The 26939-nt window shown below is 49.0% G+C and overlaps 2 protein-coding genes across 3 annotated transcripts; both read right to left on the reverse strand.

Annotated features, from left to right (window-relative positions):
* Nucleotides 1-201: 201 nt before the first annotated feature.
* On the reverse strand, nt 202-8937 carry LOC131926730 (butyrophilin-like protein 1). Its single transcript, XM_059282289.1, has 9 exons — nt 8859-8937; nt 6611-6964; nt 5514-5819; nt 5222-5397; nt 4702-4747; nt 4591-4617; nt 4384-4410; nt 2200-2226; nt 202-1104 (listed from the first exon to the last, which is right to left on the reverse strand). The coding sequence occupies exons 1-9, from the start codon at nt 8935-8937 to the stop codon at nt 581-583; spliced, it is 1566 nt and encodes a 521-aa protein (XP_059138272.1). The 3' UTR covers nt 202-580.
* Nucleotides 8938-12533: 3596 nt separating this feature from the next.
* Btnl2 (butyrophilin like 2) lies at nt 12534-26927 on the reverse strand. Of its 2 annotated transcripts, none has more exons than XM_059282151.1 (8): nt 26849-26927; nt 24541-24888; nt 21015-21296; nt 19592-19612; nt 18522-18869; nt 16514-16792; nt 15661-15756; nt 12534-13693 (listed from the first exon to the last, which is right to left on the reverse strand). In XM_059282151.1, exons 1-8 carry the CDS (start codon nt 26925-26927, stop codon nt 13653-13655), a joined length of 1494 nt encoding a protein of 497 aa, XP_059138134.1. In that variant the 3' UTR covers nt 12534-13652. The 2 variants fall into 2 exon arrangements, with proteins under 2 accessions (XP_059138134.1, XP_059138133.1); XM_059282150.1 differs by having other exon boundaries at nt 15653-15756.
* Between the last annotated feature and the right edge of the window lie 12 nt (nt 26928-26939).

Consider the following 26939-nt stretch of genomic DNA (forward strand, 5'->3'; position numbering starts at 1 on the left):
TGGTGGTGGTGGTGGTGATGCTGCTGCTGCTGCTGCTAATGGTGGTGGTGATGATGATGATGATGATGATGATGATGATGATGGTGATGGTGGTGATGGTGATGGCGGTGATGATGATGATGATGGTGGTGGTGGTGGTCATGGTGGTGATGATGATGATGATGGTGATGGTGGTGGTGGTGATGATGGTGATGATGATGATGATGATGGTGATGGTGGTGATGGTGATGGTGGTGGTGGTGATGGTGATGATGATGATGATGATGGTGGTGGTGCCACTGGTGTATAAGCAGGGAGCAAATGTGCCATCAGATTCAAGAAGCCATGGATTAATTTATCTTAGGAATATTTAAACAGATTTATATCAAAAAAAGAAAGGAAGACTATTAACAATCATAACACCATGCACAACACAAACTGTCTTCTTTGCCAATAGTCTGAGAATCTTGATGTCTAGAAACTGGCCACAGAGGCTCACAGAGTCTCAGGTAAGAGGCCTCCCAGCCAGAGGTCCCTGTGCCTGCCCAGGAGGACCAGAGTCCTGGGCTGCAGTACCTGCCCATTGAGTTCTTTGTTCACATCACTTGGGACTGTGTGATGGAGAGAGGTCCATGTGATTACGTTTGAAGTAAGGATAGAGTGATCCCTGGAAACTGGCCTGGGCGAAGGAGAAGATGTGGGTCTCATCAGTCATGTTGTAGAAAGAAAGGTCATTGTCCTCGTGATCCAAGAAGATTGCAATCTTCAGTGGACGAGTGTCCAGCAGCAGAGCCTCTTCCAGAGAAACGTTTTGGGAACAGAAGGTAAGAGCCCTGTATTCGTCTCCCTTCTTCTCCAAGACTCTGAATTTCTTCACTGAGTCTCTGGGTGGTGCATCCTGAGTGTACAGCTCATAAACGCCTAGTGTCCATTCCTCAGTGTCCCCAATATCCACCTCCCAGTAGTATCTCCCCAACATGAAGCCTTCCTGGTACAGTGTGATGATGTTGTGGTCTACTTGCGGGTTGCTGAGGGATGGATCTGCTGTCTCCTCTCTGCTGCTCTCTTCTGTCTTTGGGCCAGATTTGTCCTGGTGAGGTACTTCATGATTTATCATCACAGGAGCTGGGAGGAAAAGGAGGAGAGTGGAGGAGGAGGGGCGGAGAAGGAGGGGTGGAGAAGGAGGGGCGGAGGAGGGGTGGAGGAGGAGGGGTGGAGGAGGGGTGGAGGAGGAGGGGCGGCGGAGGAGGGGTGGAGGAGGAGGGGCGGAGGAGGAGGGGTGGAGGAGGAGGGGTGGAGGAGGAGGGGTGGAGGAGGGGTGGAGGAGGAGGGGTGGAGGAGGGGCGGAGGAGGAGGGGCGGAGGAGGAGGGGCGGAGGAGGAGGGGCGGAGGAGGAGGGGCGGAGGAGGAGGGGCGGAGGGGGAGGGGCGGAGGGGGAGGGGTGGAGGAGGAGGGGTGGAGGGGGAGGGGTGGAGGAGGAGGGGCGGAGGAGGAGGGGTGGAGGAGGGGTGGAGGAGGAGGAGTGGAGGAGGAGGGGTGGAGGAGGGGTGGAGGAGGAGGGGTGGAGGAGGAGGGGTGGAGGAGGAGACTAAACCAAAATTGCAATGTCTGTATACCAATAACTACGTGTTCAAAGTTAGCGTTGTGTGTAGGAGGCTACTGGGTAGGTGACGTTTTAAGGAAACTGGGTGTGGAGAGCTGGTGCGACAACGCTCCTGAGGTGTTGGGCCATGTGCCCTCACAGTGCATTCTGAGCTCTGCGCCCCATTCTATCTTGTCTATGCTACTGTAAGGTCTTGGGAGAGTGTGGAGTGAGCCAGGACTTGGTAAATCGGAGCCTTGCTGCTCTCTTGTGGAAGTGCTGGTCACAAGCCGACCACAAAATGAGGCTGAGTGTTCTTGCCCCTTGGCGCAGTTAGGCGCCTCCTCAGTAAGGAGCCATGGTTCTGTCATCCAAGCCCAGTGGATCCCACAGACAAGAATGCTTGGCCAGTGTGTGGAGAAGGGAACAGAACCAGTGTGGTTGAGCCTGGCAGTGGCCTGAAGCACAGAACCACACAGCAGGGTCCCTTCCTCCCCTCCTCACTCTCAGTCTCAACAAGGAAGTCACCAACACCAACACACAAGACACCAGAGGGGAGAGTGGGGGGCTGACATGCTCAGCTGAAAACAACAGGAGCAACCTCAGGGCTCGAGGCAGATGAGAGCAGATGGACTCACCCAGCTGGAACAGCTCCTTCCTCCAGTCTGGAAGAGAGCAGAGCAGACAGATGGGGAGCCGCACCCAAGGAATGAATAAGAGACTCACGTCCCCGGTGCATTCTCCTCCCACTCACTTGGTCACTGAGTCCCTCAGACTTTCTAGTGTCCAGAAACTCCCACAGGCAGGCGGCTCTCTGTGCTGACTCAGGGACTGATCCCTAGAGACTCAGTGCTGGGCATGGGGAGTGGAGTGAGGGTGGGGGTGGGGGGTGGGGATGGGATGGGGGTAGGGGTGAGGGTGGGGGTGGGTGCTAAGTTCCTCTTGCTCAGATGCTGTTGGGCCTCAGGTTTTATTCAGAAGTTAGATACATGCATAGCCTTGGGAGGAGGACAGACAAGGACTTTCACTTCTTAACAGACACAGCACCGTGGTCTCTCGCTGAACCTCCCTCCATCTAATGTGTGGAGCCATGAGGACAGGCGTCAAGAAGAGCAGCTGCAAATGCAGCTCCTCCTCTGTGTCCTGTGGTGGAGGAGAATGGCGGAGCCCGGGCTGCCTGAGCTCCTGTGCCCCATCCTCAGCGTTTAGCTTCCTTCGTCAGAACCACAAGAAGTTTTAAAAAAAGATTTGTTTTTTAATTTTATTTTATGTGTCTGAGTGTTCGCCTACATGTATGTATGTGCACTACATGAGTGCAGTGCTGGCAGGGGCCAGAAGAGGGCCTTGGATCCCCTGGGACCAGATGGTTGCGAGCCGCCATACATGGGCCATGGGAACCGAACTCAGGTTCGCTGTAAGAGTAGCCATTGCTACTGAGTCGTCTCCCCAGCCCCAGCTGGAACATTTCAGAGCAAATCATTAAAGTCTCACCAGAAGCTGCTTACTGAGCTGTCCGTCACCCTGGAGGGCCCACCTGTCCGTCACCCTGGAGGGCCCACCGCTTACTGAGCTGTCCGTCACCCTGGAGGGCCCACCTGTCCGTCACCCTGGAGGGCCCACCTGTCCGTCACCCTGGAGGGCCCACCTGTGCGTCACTCTGGAGGGCCTACCTGTCTGTCACTCTGGAGGGCCTACCTGTCCGTCACCCTGGAGGGCCCACCTGTCCGTCACCCTGGAGGGCCCACCTGTCCGTCACCCTGGAGGGCCCACCTGTGCGTCACTCTGGAGGGCCCACCTGTCTGTCACCCTGGAGGGCCCACCTGTCTGTCACTCTGGAGGGCCCACCTGTCCATCACTCTGGAGGGCCCACCGCTTACTGAGCTGTCCGTCACCCTGGAGGGCCCACTCCTCTCCTCCTCAGGGCACTCAGGCTGCCTGGAACAGCTTGGTTTCTAGCTTATGTTCCTTGGGGACTTTCAACCTCCACAGGGTCAGAGATGACAGCGCCACCTACGTGTGGCACAATGTCGGATGTATGGAAATTGCACAGATGAGATCAAGGAGTGACCTAATGTGTTTGTGAACGTCACATTACACACACACATTACACATATACTCACCGACACATCACATATACATTTAGTCTATACACACATCGTAAACACTCAGGCACACATCACATGCATACTTGCACACACATACCACACTCACATACACATTACACACTCACATACATGCACACACATACATCGTCACTTACACACACTCATGCACACATCACACACATATCACATACAGTCACACACACATCATACACACTCATGCACACAGCACACACACACATATACACACACACATACTTCATGTGCACACACACTCACACATATGCACACACATCACACATTCTCACACACACATCACACACATGCATATACACACACTCATACACATATCACATAAACACACACAATAAGTAAATAGTTCTCTCTCCTTTTTCCTAGCTACAGAAAATAGCTGAACCCCAGCACAAATGACCACAGCTTGCTGGGGCACGTTTGCACACCTGAAATCCTGGCATTTGGGAGGCGGAGGCAGGAAGGCCTAGGAGCTCAAACCCAACCTTAGCTCACAGCACGTGATCCAGCCCCAGTTGTGCGAGGTCCTGCCTCAAAAAAAGTTGTTTTTTTTTTTTCAATTTGCAAATTGACAGCCATTAAACTGTGCATGTGTTAGTATGTAAGCGCACGTGTGTTTAAGTTTCCTGGTATTATGCCCATTGTTTTAGAGTTGCTGGCAAGATTCAATGCCCACTCGTCACTTACCAGGGTACAGCAGGGCTTTCTTCCAATCTGCAACAGAACAGACCCAAGACAGCTGAGTACTGGACCTGTGGCCTCACACGACCCCCTTTCCCTCTCTGTTTTCCACACCAGTCACCATTAAACCTTTTAGTCCCCCTGTGCACCCACAGAGGGTACGAGGGGGAGTTGGCATCGGGGCAACTGGATGCAGGACGCCTGGTCTCTCACCTTCTTTGTACAGCGCCTTCCGCCGATCTGAAAGAAACAACAGTCGATGAGCAGCCGGAGTGGCGGGAAAGAGAAGCAAATGCTACCGAGGGGAGGAGAAGCCACACTCACCCAGGTCGGCCTGGAGCTCATCTGAAAGAGAGGAAAGACTGTGTGTGTAAGGTCCGTCAAACTGGGTCTCAGCCCCCCTGAGTCTGGAGAGTAGCTAAATGAATTAGGGTGGGCTTTCCCTTAGGGGCCCCATAATCAAGGAGATGAGCATGTGCACATGGCCACTGTATACTCCTAAGGTGCCAAGGGAGTTTGAGGTGTCTTAGGGCTTCCTTCTCAAGCAGATTCATAGGAAGAGAACCAGGCACCAGAGAAACAGTGGCGCCCTCTGGAAGAAGGGTAGACTGTGGGCGTGGGAGGGGTGGGGTGTGGGAGGGTGGGACTGTGAAGAGCAGGGTGTGAAGGCACGGGCTCTGGTTGAGGCCCACACTTCAGAGGCCTGATGTCCACTCCCCTTGGCCCTCTAGTCCTCTGCAATGACTATCTGCTCCCTAGCTCCCTCGATCCCCCAGCCTTTCTGCGAACCTCCGACTTACTCTGCTTTCCCCATTTTTACCTCTGTCTTCAGGGCGGTTTTCATTTCCTGCCTCATCTGATCCGTTTTGTGCAATTCTTCTGACTTTTTCTCCACCTCTCGCCTTTTGGCTTGATGTTCCTTCCAGCCAGCAAGGCTGGTCCCACTGAGCAGGATCAATAGTATGGGGAGGAAGCAAGCCAGAGCTGTTCTCCATGGAGAGTTCCTGGGGAAGAAGGGTTCTGACGGAGTGCATGCAGTCGGTCAGAAAGTGGCCTGCGGCAGCTCCCTTCAGCTCTCCCCTTCTCTCCTCTTCCCCCTTCCCCTTCCCCAGCCCAGGAGTTTGGCCCTCACTGACCTGGGAGGGAGATGGTCTTTGCTTTTTCCTGGTCATGGAGGGGATTTTGGATGGAGCAGATCACGTCACCCACAGCTCTGTCTGTGACCAAAAGAGATGTTTCCACGTGGAAGAGGCCGTCTCTGTCTTGGGCCTGTGATTCAGAGAAGGATGGTAGGGTGTTCCCTGAAGGGTCTCTCCAGGTGTTCCCTGAAGGGTCTCTCCATTGGACGGTGGGTTTTGGGAACCAGCCACTTGAGGAACAGGACACTCGGATCCCATTGTTCTCAATCCCTGTCATTCGAACAAGAGGGGCAGAGCCTAACCCTGAGGAGAGAAGACACCTCCTTGAGGCCCGTGGTTCCTGGAGAGCAGAGTGCGCGAGGGAAGCTGACCTTCACAGTACTGCAGAGCAGCCTGGAACTCAGAGGTCAGCTGAGGCTATCCTGAGACTCAGTTTGGTCTTAGCTCACTGGCTTTGCATGTGCTTGGACTTGGAGAAGTTAAGGGTCGTTCTAGGAAAAGTTAAAACTTGAAAATGGGTCTAATTGTATTTTCTGTCTTGATTTACTGGAAGTTAATGTCAGAGGTGTCCGTGTTCCTAGTGAATATAATTTCTGGGGTCTCTTAAGATATCAAAACAGGCTCAGAAGGTTGGTCAAGTACATCAGCCAGCAGAGTGTTTGTTGTGTAACCAACGATGACCCAAGTTTACCTCCCCAAACCCACATGAAAACCTGGTCGTGGAGGCACAAGCTTGGGGACCAGAGACAGGTGGGTCCCTGGGGATCCCTGACCACCCAGCCTAGCTGAGTTGAGAGTCTTGTCTCAGAAAACATGGTGGACAGTGACCTGAGGCTGACCTCTGCCTTCCACATACACAAATATACACATATGTGCAGCCCCCCCCCCTTTGGTTCAGAAATGTGAAGCCTGTGATGTTAACCTCTGATGGTAGACAGTCTCACTCTCACTGGATGTTACCGGGAATGGATATATCACAGATATATCAACACATCCAGGATCACAGCCAGCTCCAGGTTGGGCGTAAGGAGAGTTACGGGCAGTTGGGTCTTTGACTTACTTCACAACCAACACCCTGTGCCAAGCTCACATACCTATGACATGCAGCTCCACGGTGGCCTCTTGGGAGGTGAAGCCATATGTGACTAGACAGTGATAGAGGCCATCGTCAGAGGCCTGGACCTGCTGTATCTGCAGAGCCACACTTCCTGTGGCGATGGCGTCTCTCGCCAGCTGGGCCCTGCCTTGGTACTCCGGCATCTGCACATCCTCTTGCTCCTGTCCGTCGTGGAACACCAGCACAGCCGGGGTGAGCTGGGCACGATACCAGCGGACGTGCATGCGGGATGCACTCTGTACAGGTGACAGCTGGCAGGGCAGGGTGGCATCAGTCCCCAGCAGGACCATGATGGGCTCAGCTGGCCCCCTCACAGAAAACTGAGACACTTCTGGGGACCGGAGACAGATTGTGAAAGCGAGTTAGAGACATGAGACTTCAATCCCGTATTTTCATAGTTAGGGAACTAAATGTATTTCTCTTTGTACTACTTTTAAAACGTATTAACTTTTAAGCCGGGTGGTGGTGGTGCATGCCTTTAATCCCAACACTTGAGAGGCAAAGGCAGGTGGATTTCTGTGAGTTCAAGGCCAGCCTGGTCTACAGAGTGAGTTCCAGGACAGCCAGGGCTACACAGAGAAACTCTGTCTTGAAAAACAAAGTCTTAAAATTTAATAGATAAAATTTTAATAGTTATATAAATGCATATAAATACCTTGGTCTCTGTGTATATATGTATATGTGTGTGTATGTGTGTGTGTATATGTGTGTATACGTGTGTGATCTTGGGACTTTTACAACACCAACACTTGTTCAGAAATGTCAGCTTCTTCAGTATTTATAATCTACTGACGTACACGGCCTTATCTCATTGTACAGTTTAGGAAATGGACATTCTTCAGATAGGTCAACATAGCCAAGATCACAAAAGCTGCAGGAGAGAGAGGGGGTGCAGGGGAGGCTCTGGGTTGAGGAGAGGTCAGGCAGGGACAGCTGTGCTGGGGAATTCTGTGTGATCTTCGAGTTGGCAGCCCTGGTCATCACCCCAGACAGAGTGATGCTCCGTGTCAGGAGCATCACAGTGGCCATTGCTAGCCAAGGACCAGGCTCTTTTCAGTTCCACATTGCTTCCAAACGTGGGGTGCCTCTGTGCCTCAGAGGGTGTGTGTTCTCACCTACCTAACAATGGGTGTCAGTGTACATATAGGTCGTATATGTACGGTTTGGAAAGACTGTCTGATTTCTGTGAAGCCACAGTGTGGTGGGACATCATGGTTTCACATGAACGCAACCATTATGCATCAGTTTTGGCAACGGAGGACTTCCAGCTGTTCAGTACATGGTTAGCTGTGCCCTATTTATTTACTTTTAACAATCCATACCATTATGGTCAAGCTTCTCCGAATGGGTGATATTCATTACTATAAACAATCCTGCAATAAACTTCACACACATGCAAACACGTCTGTGCAGATACAAACATATGCATGCACATATGAATACATACATCCATACATACACAGGACCCCACACACACATACAAGTGTTTTTACACAAAAATTTACAGAATTTTGAATCAGCATTTATGGATATTAGTGTTTTCTGGTGGACCAGTTGTCTAGGATGTAAAGTGCCCTGGGCTTCATTTGGATTTTTATATTTACCACCTGACATCAGATTCAGGAGATAATTCCTGACTATGCCAGCCACATGATCTCTCTGAGTTCTCTCTAGAGTCTGGGAACTTCATCCAGAGTTCGTTTTTGCTTTATGAAGGAAGGGCCAGTGTCCCAAAGAGAATAAATGACTTATTCAAGGTCACAACCAAGAATTCTGAATCCAAACTCTTTATTCTCCTATGTCCACAGACACTGCCCCCGCCCCCCCCCCCCCCCCCCCCGCACAGTGGCCCAAACCCTCAAACCATAAACCAAACTAACCACATGCACACAGAACCCCTAATGCATGCCTTCCCTGCCAGTGTCTCAAACCCTGGAACCATAAGCCAAGCTAAGCAATTCCCCTTTAAACTACTTCTTGTCTGGTAGCTGGCCCCAGCAAGGACAAAACCTCACGAACGATATCTCAACAAACAGATACTGGAGGCGTTAACAGGCTAAACTCACCCACACTTAGTGAAGGTTTAGGTAAATATCACAGTTCTGAGTTTTACAAAAACTACCCAAAGGATCTGAAAGGACTTTTTCTTGGCTGAGTGATTGCATTTACTTGAGAGAAGCCATTAAAAACACAATAAAACACAGAGCAGGAGGCAGAACACTAACCTCCTGAGACGCCGGTGGACACCAGGAGGAGCAGAGGGAGGAGACAGCGAGCTAGAGGGAGAACCAGGGAGCCCTTCATCTCCAGAGGGGAAGGTCAAGGCCAAGTTCACCTGTAGGAAGGCAGCAGGTGGAGGTTCTCAGGAAAAATCCCCAGTTCAAAGGCTTAACGTTATGCACAGGTTTCTAATAGTGTCTCCCACAAAAACCTTAAGACAAAACCCACCAACCCCACTCCTTCCCAAGGCCCTTCACATCCTCTCTTTATTCTGAAGGCATGGGAAACTGCCAAGCATTTTCTGTGCTGGGGGGAGGGGGACTTTCTTGCCTTTCTGTGGGTCCATGGTCTCACAGGGGATCTCGGAGCTGAATTCCCTGAGTTCAGAGTAGGGCAGCGGAGTTACATAGGAAGAAGACCACTCCCACATCCAGTCTATCATTACTTCTTTCATTTATTTATTTATTCTTTTATTTGTTCATTTACTTATTTCCCAATAAAGGGGCCATTTCTCACTACATCCTCATGACTTCAATCCCCCTTTCTTCAGGCCCACACCTCCCTTGGACAGACCGCTCACAGGCACGAACTCCCCACTCACCGTCTAGACAGTGCTGTGGGTCCCCGGAAGCTCCTAGGATCCTCAGTGAGTGATCTAAAGTCTGGTCCTGGAGACCGTCTGCGCCTGTGTTACTGTGATCAGCACTCAAGGGTGTGGCTGCTGGGGCCAGGGTGTCGGATTTTCAGACACATTCTTCACAAGGAGGGCACAGGGTTTTCCCCAGGCTCTGGCTTTGGAGTTTCTCCTAGAGGAGTCTAGGAGGAAGCCGCAGCCATCTCCAGCCCTTCAGTTACTTCAAGAGTGGAAATAAAAGCACAGGGGACTTTGCACTGGGCTGAGCCGTAGAATGATCCTGTGAACCACTTTGGAGACTTCTCACCGTAAGCTGCCTCCTACATTACCAGGGAGAGGCAATCAGGTCTGATGTTCAGATCTGAGGGTCACTAGCATGGTTAATTGATTTAGAGACCAAAGTCGAACATGCTTCCCCTACTCCATGACTGACTTCTGACAGTGTGTGTAGAGCCTCGGTTACGTGAACAAGACCACGTCTCAAACAAAAACAGAATGACAGCAGACCGGAGGGATCTGCCAACTCTCAATAGACTTGCATTTTAAAAAATGTATTTCGTGTGTATGGGTGTGTTGTCCGCATGCATGTGTGTGCACCACATGTGTGCAGAGTGCATGGAGGACAGAAGGGGATGTCAGAGGCCCAGCACCAGCGTTACAGGCAGTTGTGACTAGACCTGGGTCCTCTGCAAGAGAAGCCAGTGCTCCTAACTACCTAGACATCTCTCCAGCCCCCCAATTTTGCATTTTCACCCCTTGGCAACTGCTGGAAATCACATGGTCTTAGTGAATATCTCCATTTAAAAGGGAATCATTTTCTTCAAATGGTTTCTCCTGAAAGCTTATTTTTCATTTTTAAGTTAGCATGTGATACATAAAATTTTGTTAGAAAATGTCTGTCTGTACTTGCTTCATCTTGTAAGTCTCTTATGACCTGCTTGTGGATGTTCAGCCTTAGATCCAGAATTTCAAGGGTATAAATTAGTGTTTTCTTTCTTCTCTTTTAAAGAATTATTTTCTTTTTAATTATGTGTGTGTGTTGTGCATCTCTCTCTCTCTCTCTCTCTCTCTCTCTCTCTCTCAGTGTGTGTGTGTGTGTGTGTGTGTGTGTGTGTGTGTGTGTGTGTGATTGTGTGTTTGTGCACATAAGCACAAGTGTCTTTGGAGTCCAGAAGAGGCCATCAGATCCCATGGAGCTGGAGGTACAGGCAGTTGTGAGCTTCCTGACGTGGGTGCTGGGAATCAAACTCAGGTCCCCTGAGTAGTGTGTGCGTTTAGCCATTGAGCTATCTCTCCAATTGTCATTCTGAGCAGGAACGTTAATTTTTCCGGAATTCACCCACTTGAAGGACAGGAAGCTTTTCTCTCCTTGCTCACGACATGGGAGTGAGATGGAAGGGCCCAGCTGAGGACTGTCCATGCTGTGTATACTGGATGAGGCAGATTTAATCAATGTCCATGGAGGGCCTGGGTGAATGAGAATCAGAAAGTTGAACCGTTCACGTCTTTTGTTTTAGTGAATGAGAGAACTGACCAGGAGGTGACAATGTGTGAAAGCATCAGATAAATTCATGGGCCTGGAGCAGACACTGTGAGAGAACTTGCTAGCACTTGGCTAAAAGGCTGTGTTGTAGATACCCTTGTTTCTCACATGTGGTGAAGGAATATACCATCTTAGGAAGGGATCAGAGGTCTCCCGCAGTCTCAGAACTGATCTCAAGATTATCACAGCACTTGCCATTATCTTTATCAGGTGATTGAGATCAGAGTACACGGCCAAGTCTGACCTTTAGAAGCAGTTGGTTGGTTGTATAACGTGCTTATCTTCTGCTCACTTAACCTGGTTGGTTAATTATGTATTTACACGCATCTCCCATCTGCTCCCTGAGCATCCTTTGTTGTTCTTTTCTATGGCTAGCCCGGGCTTTCTCGTTTCTACTTTGGACTCCCATGGCTATGTTCTTTCAGGAGGTTGAAGTCTACTTAGAGCTGGTTCTTGCTTCTTCTGCTCGGTCTTAGGACCAAGTTCACACACATGCTTGTTTCCATTTTCCTAAGAGCGTGTGGCAGTGTCCCTCAGACAACTCTGGGAAGACGATTGTGCCGCAGAGTGTTTGCTGCTGGCCAGAACTTTGTCCTCCTTAACTGGCCATGGTGTGGTGGCAAATATTACTGGAGGGATTATATTTTTTAGTTAAAAAATGATGCAGTCAAATTTCATGATGTTTCCTCCATCCAAGAAATAGGAGAGTGAACCCAGGAGAGCTTATATGAGATTTAAAGGCAAACTCACATGCACCCTTAAAATGAGCATGTCCGTCATTTGGGGATACTGAGTCCTTCCTGTGTTCTAGCATTGCTGTTTTTATGTGGGTGCTGGTTACATGGGTCCCACTTGTAAGGACATGAAGATGAGACATGATGGGAAGAGAAAAGGAATAGATTGCAGATAAAAATGAAAGCCACTAGGACTCCTTGTGGACTCACACAGCTGCTTTTATTGTTCACGCAATCTCCACTAGGGGATTAAAAAAGCGAATTTAGGGAAGAATTACAGAGTGTGGCCTTTTGGATGAGAATGCCACAGCTTGCATGCTTGGGTGCTTGGTCCCAAGCTGGAGGAACTGTTTGGAAGGATTAGGAGGTGTGGCCTTGTGGGAACAACTGTCGCTGGCCTGGTTGGGCCTTGAGGAGTCAAAAGTCCATGCCTCTCCTAGTTAGCTCTCTTCATCATCCTTGTGGCTCAGACGTGAGCTCTCAGCTACTGCCCCGGTGCCAGCCTGCCTGCTACCATGCTCCCACCATGATGATCATGGACTCTAACCCTCTGGAACCATGAGCCCTAGATTAAATGCGTTCCTTTATAAATTACCTTGGTCACGGTGTTTTGTCCCAGCAATAGAATATTAACAATTTTTTCCTGTCATCTTTCTGTTACCCTTCCATGACCCAGCTGCAAACACACTTGGATAGAGACCACAAAGCTGGCTTTGGCCTAATCTTTTGTTTTTTAAAAAAATTATTTTTATTTTATTTGGATGTTTTTCCTGCATGTATGCCTGTGCACCAGGTGTGTGCCTGGTGCCCTCAGAGGTTAGAAGAGGATGTCAGAGCCCCTGGCACTGGAGTTAGAGATGGTTGTGAGCTGCCATGTGGGTGCCGGGAGTAGAACTCAGGTCCTCTGCAAGAACAGCCAGTGCTCTTAACCGCTGAGCCACTTCCCCAGCCCCTGCTCTGATTCATAGTGTAGGTGCTGGGTCTTCTGGAACTGTGACTCACAGTTAGTCCTTTCTCTGTGGAGAAAGAAAAGAAGCCCTCTCCTCCCACCTACAGGCGGGGTGCTTCATCCCCCTGGAGCTTCTGCATCGGATGTTTCTCGAAAAACCCATGCAGGTCTCAGATGAGTGACACTTCTCTCCAGATCTAGGCTCCCCTTCTTACATCCTCATGATGGCTCCAGAAGATGGTGGGGTAAGGCTGCTGTGCATAGGCGAGGGAGGGTCCCCAGGCTGAGGGACAGCAGAAAGATGCAGAAGGAGAGAAGATGTCATCACTGTGTGACACCAAGGTGATGATGGGCGATGGGCTGCCTCCGGTAGAGGTGTCCCTCACTGTGAACAACAGGAATGGGTGCTGCCCCACGAAGAACCCTTTTGGACAGCAGCAGGTGAGGCCATTCCTATGTCAGGGCAGCGCTGCTCATTGAGGGGAAAGATGAAAGGAAGAATGGGGTGCTCAGGAAGTGGGGTGCACCGGGCTCGCATGGTGCATACTCAGGAAGTGGGGTGCACCGGGCTCGCATGGTGCATACTCAGGAATTGGGGTGCACAGGGCTTGCAAGGTGCATACTCAGGAATGGGGTGCACCGGGCTTGCACGGTACATACTCAGGAAGTGGGGTGCACAGGGCTTGCATGGTGCATACTCAGGAAGTGGGGTGCACCGGGCTCGCATGGTGCATACTCAGGAAGTGGGGTGCACAGGGCTTGCAAGGTGCATACTCAGGAATGGGGTGCACCGGGCTTGCACGGTACATACTCAGGAAGTGGGGTGCACAGGGCTTGCATGGTGCATACTCAGGAATGGGGTGCACCGGGCTTGCATCGTGCACATATATATTTTTAACCAGAGCTTCTTGTCAGAGGGAAGCCCTCGTGTGGCTTTCATCATTCTTGAGATTTTGCTGATTGCTGTGGTGTTTTTTGGTCTGGAAGGAAACACAGAAGAGAAGGAGATTACAGAACGTCAAGGGTGAAGAGAAAAAATGGAGAGGACGTGCTGGAGTCAGACAGAGCGGTGTTCGAGGTCTTCTGGTTGTGTGTAGGACTGGGATGAAATGTCAACCAAATGGAGCCCAGAACCTCTACAGGAAAGCACACGGCAGGAATCAGCAGAGAAAAAAAAAAGTCACTGGGTGTGGGAAAACAACAATTTTCAGTTAAGATACATTTCTGGATCTTGGTAATAGAAGAGGCAAGTCACATCTGTGAATAATAAATAATATAAACTAGAAATAAACGCTAGACTCCTGCCCTGAAAAATGATCTTTAAGTCTGGCTTTGCCACTATAGAAACAGTGGAGAAAGAACTGGGGAGCTCTCCCCGCTCTGCCCTTATGGTGGAAGAGGCATTCTTGCCCATGCTGTGCTTGGAGTCTTACAGGCTCTTCTCCCTTTTCAGTGCAAAGGAAGACATTGTATCAACAAGGTGTCCCCCCTCTTATCTAACACCATGGCTGGGCTCACCGTCGTCACGGCTCTGCCTTAATCTCCTCCTGTTTATTTTTCGGTGAGAGGGGTTCTCCATCCAAGCTAGCTAAATAAGACCAAATGCTTGACACCAGTAGTGGACACATTATTAGTCACCTGCACTCATGGCCTGGGGTGTGAGTCTAAGGGCTGGACATGCAGGAACACAGGGTGGCACTTGGGGGCCCAGGGACCCACAAGAGCTTCAGGAGGCGGCTCTGCGGTAACTGGAAGCTGAGATGCCCCCTGGTTTCCAAGAAAGTATGTGACTGGTTTGAGTTATTTGTAGGCCGACAGAGAGTTGGAGCCCCAGAAGTTGGGGGTCAGATAGGGTTTTGTTCACTTGACGGAAGGCATTACCAGATCGGGGCTTTCCTGCTTGGCAGTGGGGTGGGATATGGGTGAGAGCAGGGGATCGTGGTTGGGCATTGGTAAGGCAGTACAAGAAGCCTGAGGCTGAGCAACTCTCCTGGAATTGGAGTTACAGACAGCTGTGAGCTGCCCAGTGGGTGCCGGGCCCTCTGCAAGAGCAGTCAGAGCTCTTAACCCCTAGGGCAGCTCTCCAGCCCCAAGTAGTTAGCACACAGCGATAGGTTCCAGTGTGGCATTTTCTTACACAGATGTCACTATACTTTGCTGTTATTCTTTCTTTTTTCCCATTGCCCATCTTTGTCTCCTCTTCCAACTTCCTTTAAAAATTATTTATTTTGCCGGGCAGTGGTGGCGCACACCTTTAATCCCAGCACTCGGGAGGCAGAGCCAGGCGGATCTCTGTGAGTTCGAGGCCAGCCTGGGCTACCAAGTGAGTCCCAGGAAAGGCGCAAAAGCTACACAGAGAAACCCTGTCTCGAAAAACCAAAAAAAAAAAAAAAAATATTTATTTTTATTTTTTCTGTCTATAACTATTTGCCTGCATGTATGTCTGTGAACCATGTCATGTCTGGTGCTTGCAGAAGCCAGAAGAAAGTGTTAATCCCCTGAAACTGGAGTTACAGATGGTTGTGAGCTGCCATGTGGGTCCTGGGAACTGAACTTAGGTCCTCTGCAAGAGCAGCAGGTGTTCCTAACTCCTAGCCATCTCGTTAGCTCTCTCCTAACCTCTTTCTGGTTCCTCTTCTCCCCCTATGCTGAGGTATCATGACATCATTGTCATCATGAGGCCAGCTGAGGCTGAGAGAGTTCAGTCACCATGATCCAAGTACCAGAGTAGGGATGCAAACCCAGATCCAACGGATCCTCGGGTTTCGAGCCCTGAGCCAAGCTCAGCCCCCAAATTGTTGTGTCCAACCCCATTGCTGTTGTATCTGTGAATTCCAAGCTCACTCATCGCTGAGCCTTGACGGCAGGAACGTGAGCCAGGACTCTCTTGACTCATCGGTTGCTGAAGAGTGACCCAGTGCCTGTCCAGTCCTGTTCACCCACGTACCTTTCCTATGGCGCTTCACCTTGAGCAGGTCAACAGCCATGGCAAGAGGCAGCACCAGAACAGGCAGGGTCATCCACAGCAAAGCTATCTTGGAGTCTGAAACGCAAACCCCAGTAAGTCATGAGACTAGGAAAATATCTAGATTCCCAGGAGCAGCCTGAGGACCGGGTCCCTCCAGGAACCTGCTGGTTCAGTGCCTGCTGCACAGAAGCCAAGGGAAGCAGGCAAGTTTGGCTTTGGTGCCCCCCCCCCCCATTTTCCTTCTCTTTCCAGTTACATCACTGCGTCACAGAGTCACTGGAGCGACAGTTGTGGTAAAAGTCTCCCAGGCTATAACCACCAGGGTTTTGAGGAAAATTAATTTCTAGTGGTGAAATAAATTCACTATTGTTGAATTTATTTGAAAGAGAGAGAGACAGAGAGACAGAGAGAGAGACAGAGAGACAGAGAGAGACAGAGAGACAGAGAGAGACAGAGAGAGACAGAGAGAGACAGAGAGACAGAGGAATGTTGTTCTTAAGTGACCTGAGGACAAACTTTGCAAGTGACATAGATTTATTTTTTAAAGATTTATTTGAAAAAAAAATACCCCACCAGAGAGAAAAAAATAAAGTAGGAGGAGAAGAAGAAAAGAAGAAGAAAAGAGGAGAAGGGGGAGGAGGAGGATGAGCAGCAGCAGTAGCGGGCTGAGTGTCGGGTTCGCACCCGTAATCCCAGCACTTGTGATGTGGAGGCAGGAGGATCAGAAGTCCCAGGCCAGCCTGAGCACATGAAACCTCTCCAAGAAAAACCGCAGGTCCCTGTGAATCAGTCTCTTATTTCCCACGCCAGAGGAAAGCATGCAGTCACCAACCTGAGAGAGGAAACCGTGCAGCTTTCTCCTCGCCCCCAGTGAGGCTGATGGAGCAGGTCACATTCACCACGGAGCTGTTTGTGACCAGCAGGAGCGTCTCCACCTGGAACAGCCCCTCGCTCTCTTGATGAAAGGCCTCGGAAAACGATGCTATTGCCTTTCCGTCTCTGCCCCTCCACTGCACGTGGGGCCGTGGGAACCACCCATCCGATGCGCACCTCAGCTGCATGCCTCCATCCTTCAGGATCTCCTGGGTGATCCGTGGGGTGGAACCCACCGCTGGGGACAGAGACCAAGGAAGCAGAGATGAAGCCTTCGCACGTGTGTGTGTGTGTGTGTGTGTGTGTGTGTGTGTGTGTGTGTGTGTTCAGCAACTTCCCCGGGGGAGGGGGAGGTAAGAGCGGCTTGGGGAGGACAGCAGAGCTCGCAGCCGAGGCCTCCTCTGGGAACTGGGGCTGGCTACAGGGTTTCTTGTTCTGTTTTGCTATTTTCTATTCCAAAGTCTTCTGAGACAGATTAGGAGGGTTTGTTTTTTTTTTAACCTTGACTCCCTATCTCTTTCCTCCGGCCCTGACAACAAAGTTGCTTTGATCAGACATGAGACACATGGACAGCGTGGAAGAAACTGGGTAGAAGTTTCTCAAAGCAGAGGCAGAAAGCGATGTAGAAATCCTGCATGCATTTCACGCACCTGCTCATTAATTTAGACTGGGACTTGGAGAGAGAAATATGAAGGATAGCCATGGTTTGGGCCTGTGTCCTTGACGACATTTGCTGACCTTGGAGAGCTGTTCTAGGGGTGATTTCTGTGTGCCGTCCTCTGAGTGCACCCAAACTGCCAGTCTTCACAAATTCTGTGCACGTGGCAGATCCAGCTGAGTCTTCAAACTACTACACTTCCTGGAAACTACATAGTTCCCAGAATCTCAGCAGCACTGGGAAATAATGAGTCTTACATAAAATTATGGGGAATAGTCTCAGATTGTCCAGAACCTATGGCCACTTTATAGAGGTGCTTGAGAGTTCTACTTTCCTGATTGTTCTATACTTAAAATTTTAAGCCACAGGAAATGCCTGGTACTCCAGACTGGCCAAGAACTCACAGTGGCGAAGCTTGTAGCCCCAAAGGAGACCCTCCTGCTATCATTTTGTTAAATAGTGTCAAACCGCCTTCCAGATTCTTGATCTCTGACCCCATAGATTAGCACAGCTCTCAGACCTCATCAGAGAAGCGTCTTTGTGCAGTGGATGGTGGTTAAGACAGAAACTCACAACTGTCAAAGTGCAGGGAAGTGTCAGGGGGTGCTCAGATATCCACAAATGGGATATCTGTATCCCCCCACCCCCCATGGCTGAGCGGCCATCACAGAAGAGTGAAGCAGAAGGATTGTGAGGGTCAGAGGTTCGAGGTGGACACAGTACTGAAACAGTGACTGAACCTGACAGGACCACTGTATTCAGGAATTCATAGCTGTGCCATGGTTGCCTATGCCAGACCTCATAAGATCAAGCCAGTCAGCATTTCAGGAGGGAAGTGAGGGGATCATGAGCCGCACCCCGAGCTGAGGTGCTGTGGACAGTTGATAGCTTCAGGGAAGGGGAGAATCGGTTCTCTTAAAGGGTGTGGCTCCTGGTAGGCTCACCATGCTCTAGTGGATGGTTCCACACCCATGAGCACAAACTGGAGTCGATGGGTTATTAAATTTAAAAAAAAAAAAAGAGGATAGGAAGTTGGGGGGTAGAGAAGGGAGGGTAGATCTTGGAAGAGTTAAGTGTGGGGGGGATGTTGGAGGGTGAATATGACCAACACACATGGTTTGAAAATCTCAGAGAACTAGTAAAAATATTTATTTGAAAACTTCAAGTTGTGATCTTGAAGAATCTGTGGTGGTTGCTGCACTAAAAGTTCAACATAAACTGAAAATGAATGAGCACAGGGAATACTTTGGGAGCCAAAGAAATCTCCCAGGAACCAGCATACATCACAGTGTTAACCTGGAATTCTTACCCATCACCTGTACATCCGCACGGGCCTCCTGGTAGACACCATCTTTTCCAAAAAGGCACCGGTACTGCCCATCATCTGAAGGTCTGGCATTGTGTATCCTCAGGGTCAGATTTCCCTCATGGATGGCGTCACTCATCACCATGGTTCTCCCTCTGTATCCCATCATCTGCTCCTCAGCCGAGTGGGCCCCGTCCACATACACGTAGACTGCGGGGTAATAGTGGGATCGGATCCACCTCACCTCCATGCTCTGAGCATCAGTTTGAGGTGACAGGTGACAAGTTAATTCTATGTTTTCCCCGACTTGGACAAGGATGGGCTGGGAAGGTCCAATCACCCTTGAGGAAGCTGTTAAATATACCAGACAGAGAATAAGAAATGAACCAACATGGAGAAGTAACTCTACCAACACGAACTTCTTATGTGAGGTTCAGAACCTGCAAATACCCCAGGGGAGGTATGAGGCTCAGGGTCACTCTTGAAGGAGGGTGGGACTCATGGTCTTAGGATGCCAGTGGTCCTTGTTTAAGGAAGAGCCTTGCTAGTCTGAAGAGAACACTAGCTAAAGCCCAGGCTACACACCACTAATGGAACGATTTTACTGCTAAAACTCTCAGAATAAGATGAATATTCGGTCACTTCAAATCTGGCTGACTTTACATACTGAATCAGTCCATGTCTCAGAGTTTTAAACTGTAAAATATACCTACTGCTACTCAAATCCTAAGATAGTTGTGGGACTAAACAGAGGCTCTTTGGTGACCATGCAGTGACAGCAGAGGTTAGATTTGGAGATGTAAGGGTGCAGGAGCCCACACCACCCTCTGGTCAGCGGCTAAAAGTGAGTGCCAGGAGGGTGTGTAGCAACAGAAATCGAAGAAGCCCTTCCCTATACCAGTATCTGAAGGAGGCTGTGGAGTTCTGTGCCCTGCCATTCCCTTCCCACGCTAACTTAACCAGCACCGGGGAGAGCCCTGTCTCCCCTTTTCCTGGGGATCATGAGGTGTCCCCCCGCTGTTTTCCATGATCTGCCTCCTCCAGGGAGGGGTATGCATGAGAATCTCACTCACCCAGCTCTGTCTGGAGTTTCTCTGGAGAAAGAAAAAGAAAAACACTTTAAAAAATTTAGTCTAAAGGAAAGGAAAGAAACTATCTCCAGAAATAAAGGTAAGCTTTACATTTTATTTAAGAACTCAATTTACTTGAAAAATACGAAAAGCAGAAAAATAATTCTTCCCCACGGATCATCTGGTAATACAGATTTTACTTTTTTCACAACAAAAAGCTGTCAATTCTATCACCATCAATTCAGTTTGCTTCGGCTGATATTAAGTGCTAGTAAAAAATACATATTATTTTTATAAATGAGTGCTAAGTATGAAATATATGGTCACAAACAAGTATCACTTAGAATTCCACACTGGGACTATATGACACTGATTGACACCACATTTACTGGGCTTACATCAGCAACACGTCCAAACAGAGTGTCCTAAAATCTCACTTCAATTTAAGGTATTTACAGACGATACTCATCATGTAATAGCAGTGTCTAGGTTGGCAGTCAGCTCATGCCTATAGTAACATAGTAACAACCCCTGGGAGGCTCGGCCAAGAGGATTGCTGTGGGGTTTGAAGCCAGCCTGGAGTACAGAGTGAGACTGTCTCAAAAGAAAAACTAATGCCTATTTCAGATAGAAATAGACAGACAGATAGATGATAGATAGATAGATAGATAGATAGATAGATAGATAGATAGATAGATAGATAGATAGATGACAGACAGGTAGATGATATTTAGAAAGATAGGTGATTGATAGATGATGATATTATAGATAGATGATAGGTCAATGATGATTAATAGATGATGGTGATTGGTAGACATGTGATATCTAGGTGGTGGATTAGATATATGAATGATAGATAAATGATGGCTAATTAATAAATAGTTGGCAGATGGATATATGATAGATTATTGATAGATTAATAGGTAGATAAGATAGATAGGTGATAGATGATGCTAGATGGTAAGTAGATCTTTATCATTGAGTATGAGGATTTTCTGGGCTCTCAAAATCATTCAGGGCTTCTCTCCATCCCAGCTCTAACTTCTAACAACACACGAAACATACCTCATCCCTACTGTGTTGTGTGTTTTGATTATTGTTTTTGTTACTATTTATTGACTATTTTGTTACTATTTATAATTAAGAAGCTGTCAAAGGAACCATCCCATTCTGACTAAGCACGTGATTGGTTCCTGGAGGTAACCGGCATAGCACAGGACAATGAATGTCTCAGCTGGAGGAATATTTTTATTATATTTCCAATGTATTAAACATCCGTGAGGAAAAATCAACAATGAATTAAAATGCACTCACTATATGCTTTTCTCACATAAATGTTTATGAATTTTAGCATATTATTTAAATACAATCAAATAAAACATGAGTTACTGCTGAGCAGCCCCCCCAACCTTTCAGGGTGCCTGACCTGGCAGGGCAATGGTGGCCTCCTTGGCCTCCTTGAGGCCATGGTTGTAGATGAGGCAGGAAATGGTCTCTGAAGTGTCATTCCTGACCACCAGTGTGTCTTCCACGTAGAACAGCCCATCTTCACCCAGCACGTGATTCTCAGAGAAACTCAACAGCTTTTCTTCCCAGGTGCCCTCCCAGTAGACCTCAGGCGCAGGGAACCAGCCCTGGGATGTGCACACAAGCTGGACTCCTCCATCTCTAGGTCCCTTCATGTGGATGTTTGGGGAAGATCCTAGAGCTGGAGAGAGAGAGAACATCCTTGAAGCTCAGAGACCACAGAGGGAGCCGAGCCCCCAAGCCCTTCACAGGGAGGAGGTGGGAGCCCAGGGCCTGGAAGCAGGCAGCGTTACTAGGATTTCTTCCCACTGAGTTCTGGTTTTTTGTTTGTTCCTCAGTCTGTGTCTTTAAACTTTAGCATCTGACCACATTTTTCTTCGGACTCAGATGGTGAAGAGGGAGAGGAGGGAAACTTGACAGAATTTGTTTTGTGTCTCAGGTGCTGTGAAGATGATGTGGTGAGATGTGGTGTGAAGATGTGGTGAGAAGATGTGGTGTGAAGCTGTGATGTGAAGATGTGTGAAGATGTGGTGAGAAGATGTGGTGTGAAGATATGGTGAGAAGAATGGTGTGAAAATGAGGTATGAAGATGTGGTGTGAAGCTGTGGTGTGAAGATGTGGTGTGAGGATGTGGTGTAAAGATGTGGTGAGAAGATGTGGTGTGAAGATGTGGTGAGAGGATGTGGTGTGAGAATGTGGTGTGAAGATGTGGTGAGAAGATGTGGTGTGAAGATATGGTGTGAGGATGTGGTGTGAAGATGTGGTGAGAGGATGTGGTGTGAGGATGTGGTGTGAAGATGTGGTGTGAGGATGTGGTGTGAGGATGTGGTGTGAAGATGTGGTGTTGAGAAGATGTGGTGTGAGGATGTGGTGTGGGGATGTGGTGTGAGGATGTGGTGTGAAGATGTGGTGTGAAGATGTGGTGAGAAGATATGGTGTGAAGATGTGGTGTGAAGATGTGGTGTGAGGATGTGGTGTGGGGATGTGGTGTGAGGATGTGGTGTGAAGATGTGGTGTGAGGATGTGGTCTGGGGATGTGGTGTGAGGATGTGGTATGAGGATGTGGTGTGAAGATGTGGTGTGAGGATGTGGTGTGGGGATGTGGTGTGAGGATGTGGTGTGAGGATGTGGTGTGAAGATGTGGTGTGAGGATGTGGTGTGGGGATGTGATGTGAGGATGTGGTGTGAAGATGTGGTGTGAGGATGTGGTGTGGGGATGTGATGTGAGGATGTGGTGTGAAGATGTGGTGTGAGGATGTGGTGTGGGGATGTGGTGTGAGGATGTGGTGTGGGGATGTGATGTGAGGATGTGGTGTGAAAATGTGGTGTGAAGATGTGGTGTGAAGATGTGGTGTGAACATGTGAGAAGATGATGTGTTGAGAAGATGTGGTGTGAAGATGTGGTGAGAAGATGTGGTGTGAAGATGTGGTGTGACTCATTCACGACAGCTTCTGTGCTCCCAGCTTTGCTTTTTCCTCTCTCAATGTTCTCTGTGCTAGCTGCCTTGTCTGCCATTTTGGATGATATCTGGACTCTAATTTAAATGAGACATTTATTATTAAACTCAGACATCACGCTCATGGGCTATTTTCATTTCTTCAGTGGGCAGTTGCAGTTTTGGCACACAGTAAAATGCATGAGAAATTACTGTACCTTAACATTTTTTCAGTGGGGGAAATCTAACTAATTTGTATAAACCCCGAAGTGCTTTCTTTAACATCACAGCTGTTTATATCACGGGCTGAGAGAATGAATGAGTGAGCCTTTTGCTCACACCCAGAGAAAACCCCTGACTTAATTCTAAATGTCCCTGAGTGTGGCAATAGTCAGTGTCCAGCTCTGTTTGCATCTCCAAAACATACAGATTCTCACATCCATTTCAAATCAATGGAACATTGGGAATCGGCTGTGAGAGTCAAGGAAAAAAATTGGCAAGTGTGGAAGTGTCTCAAAAAACCAAACAACACAACAACAAAAATCCCAAAAGCAGAACTGATGTGTAACCCCACTGTCCCACTTCTGAGAAGACACCCGAGGGAGTTTAAGCCCACCCTCATTCATGGCAGAACCCTTCCCAAAGTCCAGCCAAAGCCCAATTGTAAGGTCAGCCTGGATGTCCGTCCACAAATGAGTGGACAAAGAAAACAGGGTGTGAATGCACAATGGTGTTTTCTTAAATTTTAGTTTATGCATATGGGTGTTTTGCCTGCACGTGCATCTGTGCACCACATGTGTGCCTGGTGCCTGTGGAGACCAGAGGAGGTATTGGATGCCCTGGAACTGGAGTTACAGGAGGTTGTGTGCTGCTCTATGGGTGCCGGGAATTAAGCTGGGTCCTTGGAAGAGCAACAAACACTCCTAAAGGCTGAGCAGTCGCTCCAGCTCCCACAATGCTGTTTATTCACTCAAAATGGATTAAACTAAGTCATTTGTGGGAAATGGATAACACTGGAGACCGTCATATTAAGCAGAAGGTGATTGTGGGATGTGGGGGGGCAGGAGACAGGAGACGGCAATGGGTAAATATGGTCAAAGTCCATGATACACTTGAATGAAAGCATCATGAGACCCATCACTTTGCACAAGAAATACATGCCAATGGATTTTTTAATGGTGGTAGTAGCAAAGAAAGAGCTGTACTGGCCTGAGAGGCCAGTGTCTCCAGAGAGTCCTTTCCCTGGTGAAGCAGCTGGGTTTGCCTGCCTTCCCCTTCAGCATGTGCGGTGGTTATGACAGTGTGCAGATGACCTGTGTAAGCTCAAACCAGACAAAACCCAAGCATAGAGGGGGAGATGGGCACGAATCCCATCACTAGCGGAGAAGCTGTCGGCAACTGATAGCTGCTGGGAGGAGGGCCAGTTTTCCTTCAGGGGTGCTGCTCCTGGCAGGCTGCCCAAGATCAGTAGATGGCCACACACTCGAATGTATTGACAGCACACAGAGGAGGAGACACAGTCGTATGGGTAGGGAAGGGGGTGGAATCTGGGAGGAGTTGGGGAGGGGAAGAATGTGGTCAAAATACATTGTATGAAGTTCTCAAAGAATTAATAAAAATGCAGAAGAGGGGCTGGGGAGATGGCTCAGTAGTTAAGAGCACCGGCTGCTCTTCAGAAGGACCTGGGTTTGATTCCCAGCACCCACATAGTGGCTCACAACCATCTGTAACTCCAGTTCTGGGGGATCTGACCTTCTTCTGGCCTCCATGGGCACTGAGTACACACAGGGTACACAGACACACATAGGCAAAACACCCTTACACGTAAAATAAAAACAAATAGTTCTTTTTTAAAGAATGAGTAAAAAATGAGTAAAACCACATATATATATATTTATATATGTGGTTGAAAGAGGATTTTTTTAAGGCACTAAGGTTGCCACAGGTGAGTGGATGCCCCTGGTGCCCCCTGGGCCCCTGTGCACATACCTGCCACTTGGAGCAGCACGCTTGCCTCCCTCCAGTAGTCCCCCTCCTGGAAGCGGCACCAGTATTGCCCATCATCACCCGGCTGGACCTGGCGAATCTTCAGAGCCACACTCCCCTCGTCAGTACTGTCCTCTGTCCACTCTGCCCGGCCTCTGTACCCCTCCATCTGTAGCCCCGACACCTCGGCTCCATCCCGGTGCACAATCACAGGTGTGTCGGGGTCGGAGCGGTACCACCTCACCTCCATGTGCGCCGTTGTCCTCTTGGGGAGGAGCTGACATGTCAGCAGGGCATCTTCCCCGACTCTGGCGAGGACAGGGTGAGCAGGACCGACGACCCTGAATTCATCTACAAAACAGTGAAAAGGGAAACAAGCTGACGGACCCAGATGCTTGTTTCCAGTAGCCAAGGTGCTGGAATGTGGTACCAGCAGGCAGGAGGGATTCAGTGTCAACAATTCAGAGAATTCAAGCATGGAAATCTGTACATTTTCTGGTTAAAAAAGAAACTGTATGCATCCTAAAGTTTAAAGATTTGAGTGTGACTGTGTCACCAGCCTTGTGACTGGGAGGCAATTCCACGGTTAAGGAGCCTTTGAGATCGGGGATTTTTTTAAAGCATTTTATTTTTAATTTTGCACCTTTGTGTGGGTACACACATGTGTGTGCAGACCAGATGAGAACGTCGGTTCCCTGGGAGCTGGGGTTACAAGTAGTTGTGAGCCATCTGCCGTAGGTGCTGGGGACTGAACTCAGGCCTCGGGAGGAACATTCAGCACTCTCAACAACGGAGCCACCGCTTCTGCCCTGAGATTTGCACTCTTGAACGCCCATCTCGAAGACACTAACAGTGACAACACCTCAGGGTTTCATTCCCGAATAAATTAATGTGTGAGTTGATGTTTCCATGGGGAACTTTATCTTGGTTCTATAGCCATTTTGAGTTTAGACAAATCAACAATGCCACTAGGTGCTGCAGCCTTCCGGGGTCACTCATGCCATCGAGGGAGCTGACTTGGTTTTCTCCTTCCTTCTGGAGAAGTCCAGGAGGTGGCAAATGCGGGCCTCACCGAGGGCTAGAGGCATGGCTTGCTTAGAAAGTTTGAGTCTTCTGGTCAAATTTTAAGTCATCTCCCTTGATGTCTGAAAATCAGAGAGATGTCTGATAATCCCGTTTGTTGCTGTCTTAGGGTTTCTATTGCTGTAATGAAACATTATGACCAAAGAGCGAGTTGGGGAGGAAAGGGTTTATTAGGTTTACACTTCAGCATTGCTGTGCATCACCAAAGGAGGTCAGGACAGGAACTCAAACAGGGCAGGAACCTGGAGGCAGGAGCTGATGCAGAGGCCATGGAGGGGCGCTGCTTACTGGCTCGATCCTCATGGCTTGCTCAGCCTGTTTTCTTACAGAACCCAGGACCACCAACCCAGGGATGACACCACTCACCATGAACTGGGCCCTTGTCCATTTATCACTAAGTGAGAAAATGCCTTACACCTGGATCTCACTGAGGCATTTCCTCAACTGAGGCTCCTTCCTCTGATGACTCTAGCTTGTGTCAGCTTGACGCACAAAACCAGCCAAACTGTTGCTATGCCTAAGAATTTCAAGCATGTATACTATGGTCTTCCTCCGCAGTTTCAGCAGAAAGGACCAGGAGTTCAAGGTCATCTAGGCTACCATGTGAGTTAGAGGCCAGCCTGGGCTTCGTGAAACCCTGTCCAGGGAGAGGGAGGGACTCGGAAGTTTAGCAGACACTTGCAGCCAAGCATGAAGAACTGAGTTCAAGTCCCAGGGTCCACGTGGTGGAAGAATAGAACCAGCTCTGGCAAGTTGTCTTCTGACTTCCACACACGAGCCTCGGCATGCACATGAGCCCCACCCCCACCCCACGTAATGTTAAAAGCTAATACAATAAAGTAGTCATAAGAATAAATTTATTTAATTCAGATTTAAGATGAAATAAAATGATACTGCTCAAAAATTCTCTCCAGAACCTAAACAGAGATCTTGTGTCTTCCGTTGGTGGGATTTACGTGTCACGCCTTACCCACAGTGTTGAGTATTGAGTAAAAACTGCGCATGCTCCAGCTACAGACTCAATCATGCTTTCCAGGTGACTTTCATTGCTGCCTGAAGTTGTTACTCACGTCCAAGAGATGAGCAACTAAGGCAAGAGCTTTCTGAAGCTGGGGGTGTGAAGCCCAGCGTGAGCCCTGGACCTCGACACCCTGGGTTATTGCACTGCTGGTTGGGATGTGCATCTTAGATCCTCAGGGCATTCCAGCAAGGGCGGAAGGGAGCCTACCTGGGTGCTTCACAGTCAACAGGATGAAGAGCAAGGAGGCAGCCACACCAGACAGACTGTACCCTGGACAATCCACCATCCTCCCTGGAGC

This window comes from Peromyscus eremicus, chromosome 16_21, assembly GCF_949786415.1.
Source record: "Peromyscus eremicus chromosome 16_21, PerEre_H2_v1, whole genome shotgun sequence".
Lineage (NCBI taxonomy): Eukaryota > Metazoa > Chordata > Mammalia > Rodentia > Cricetidae > Peromyscus > Peromyscus eremicus.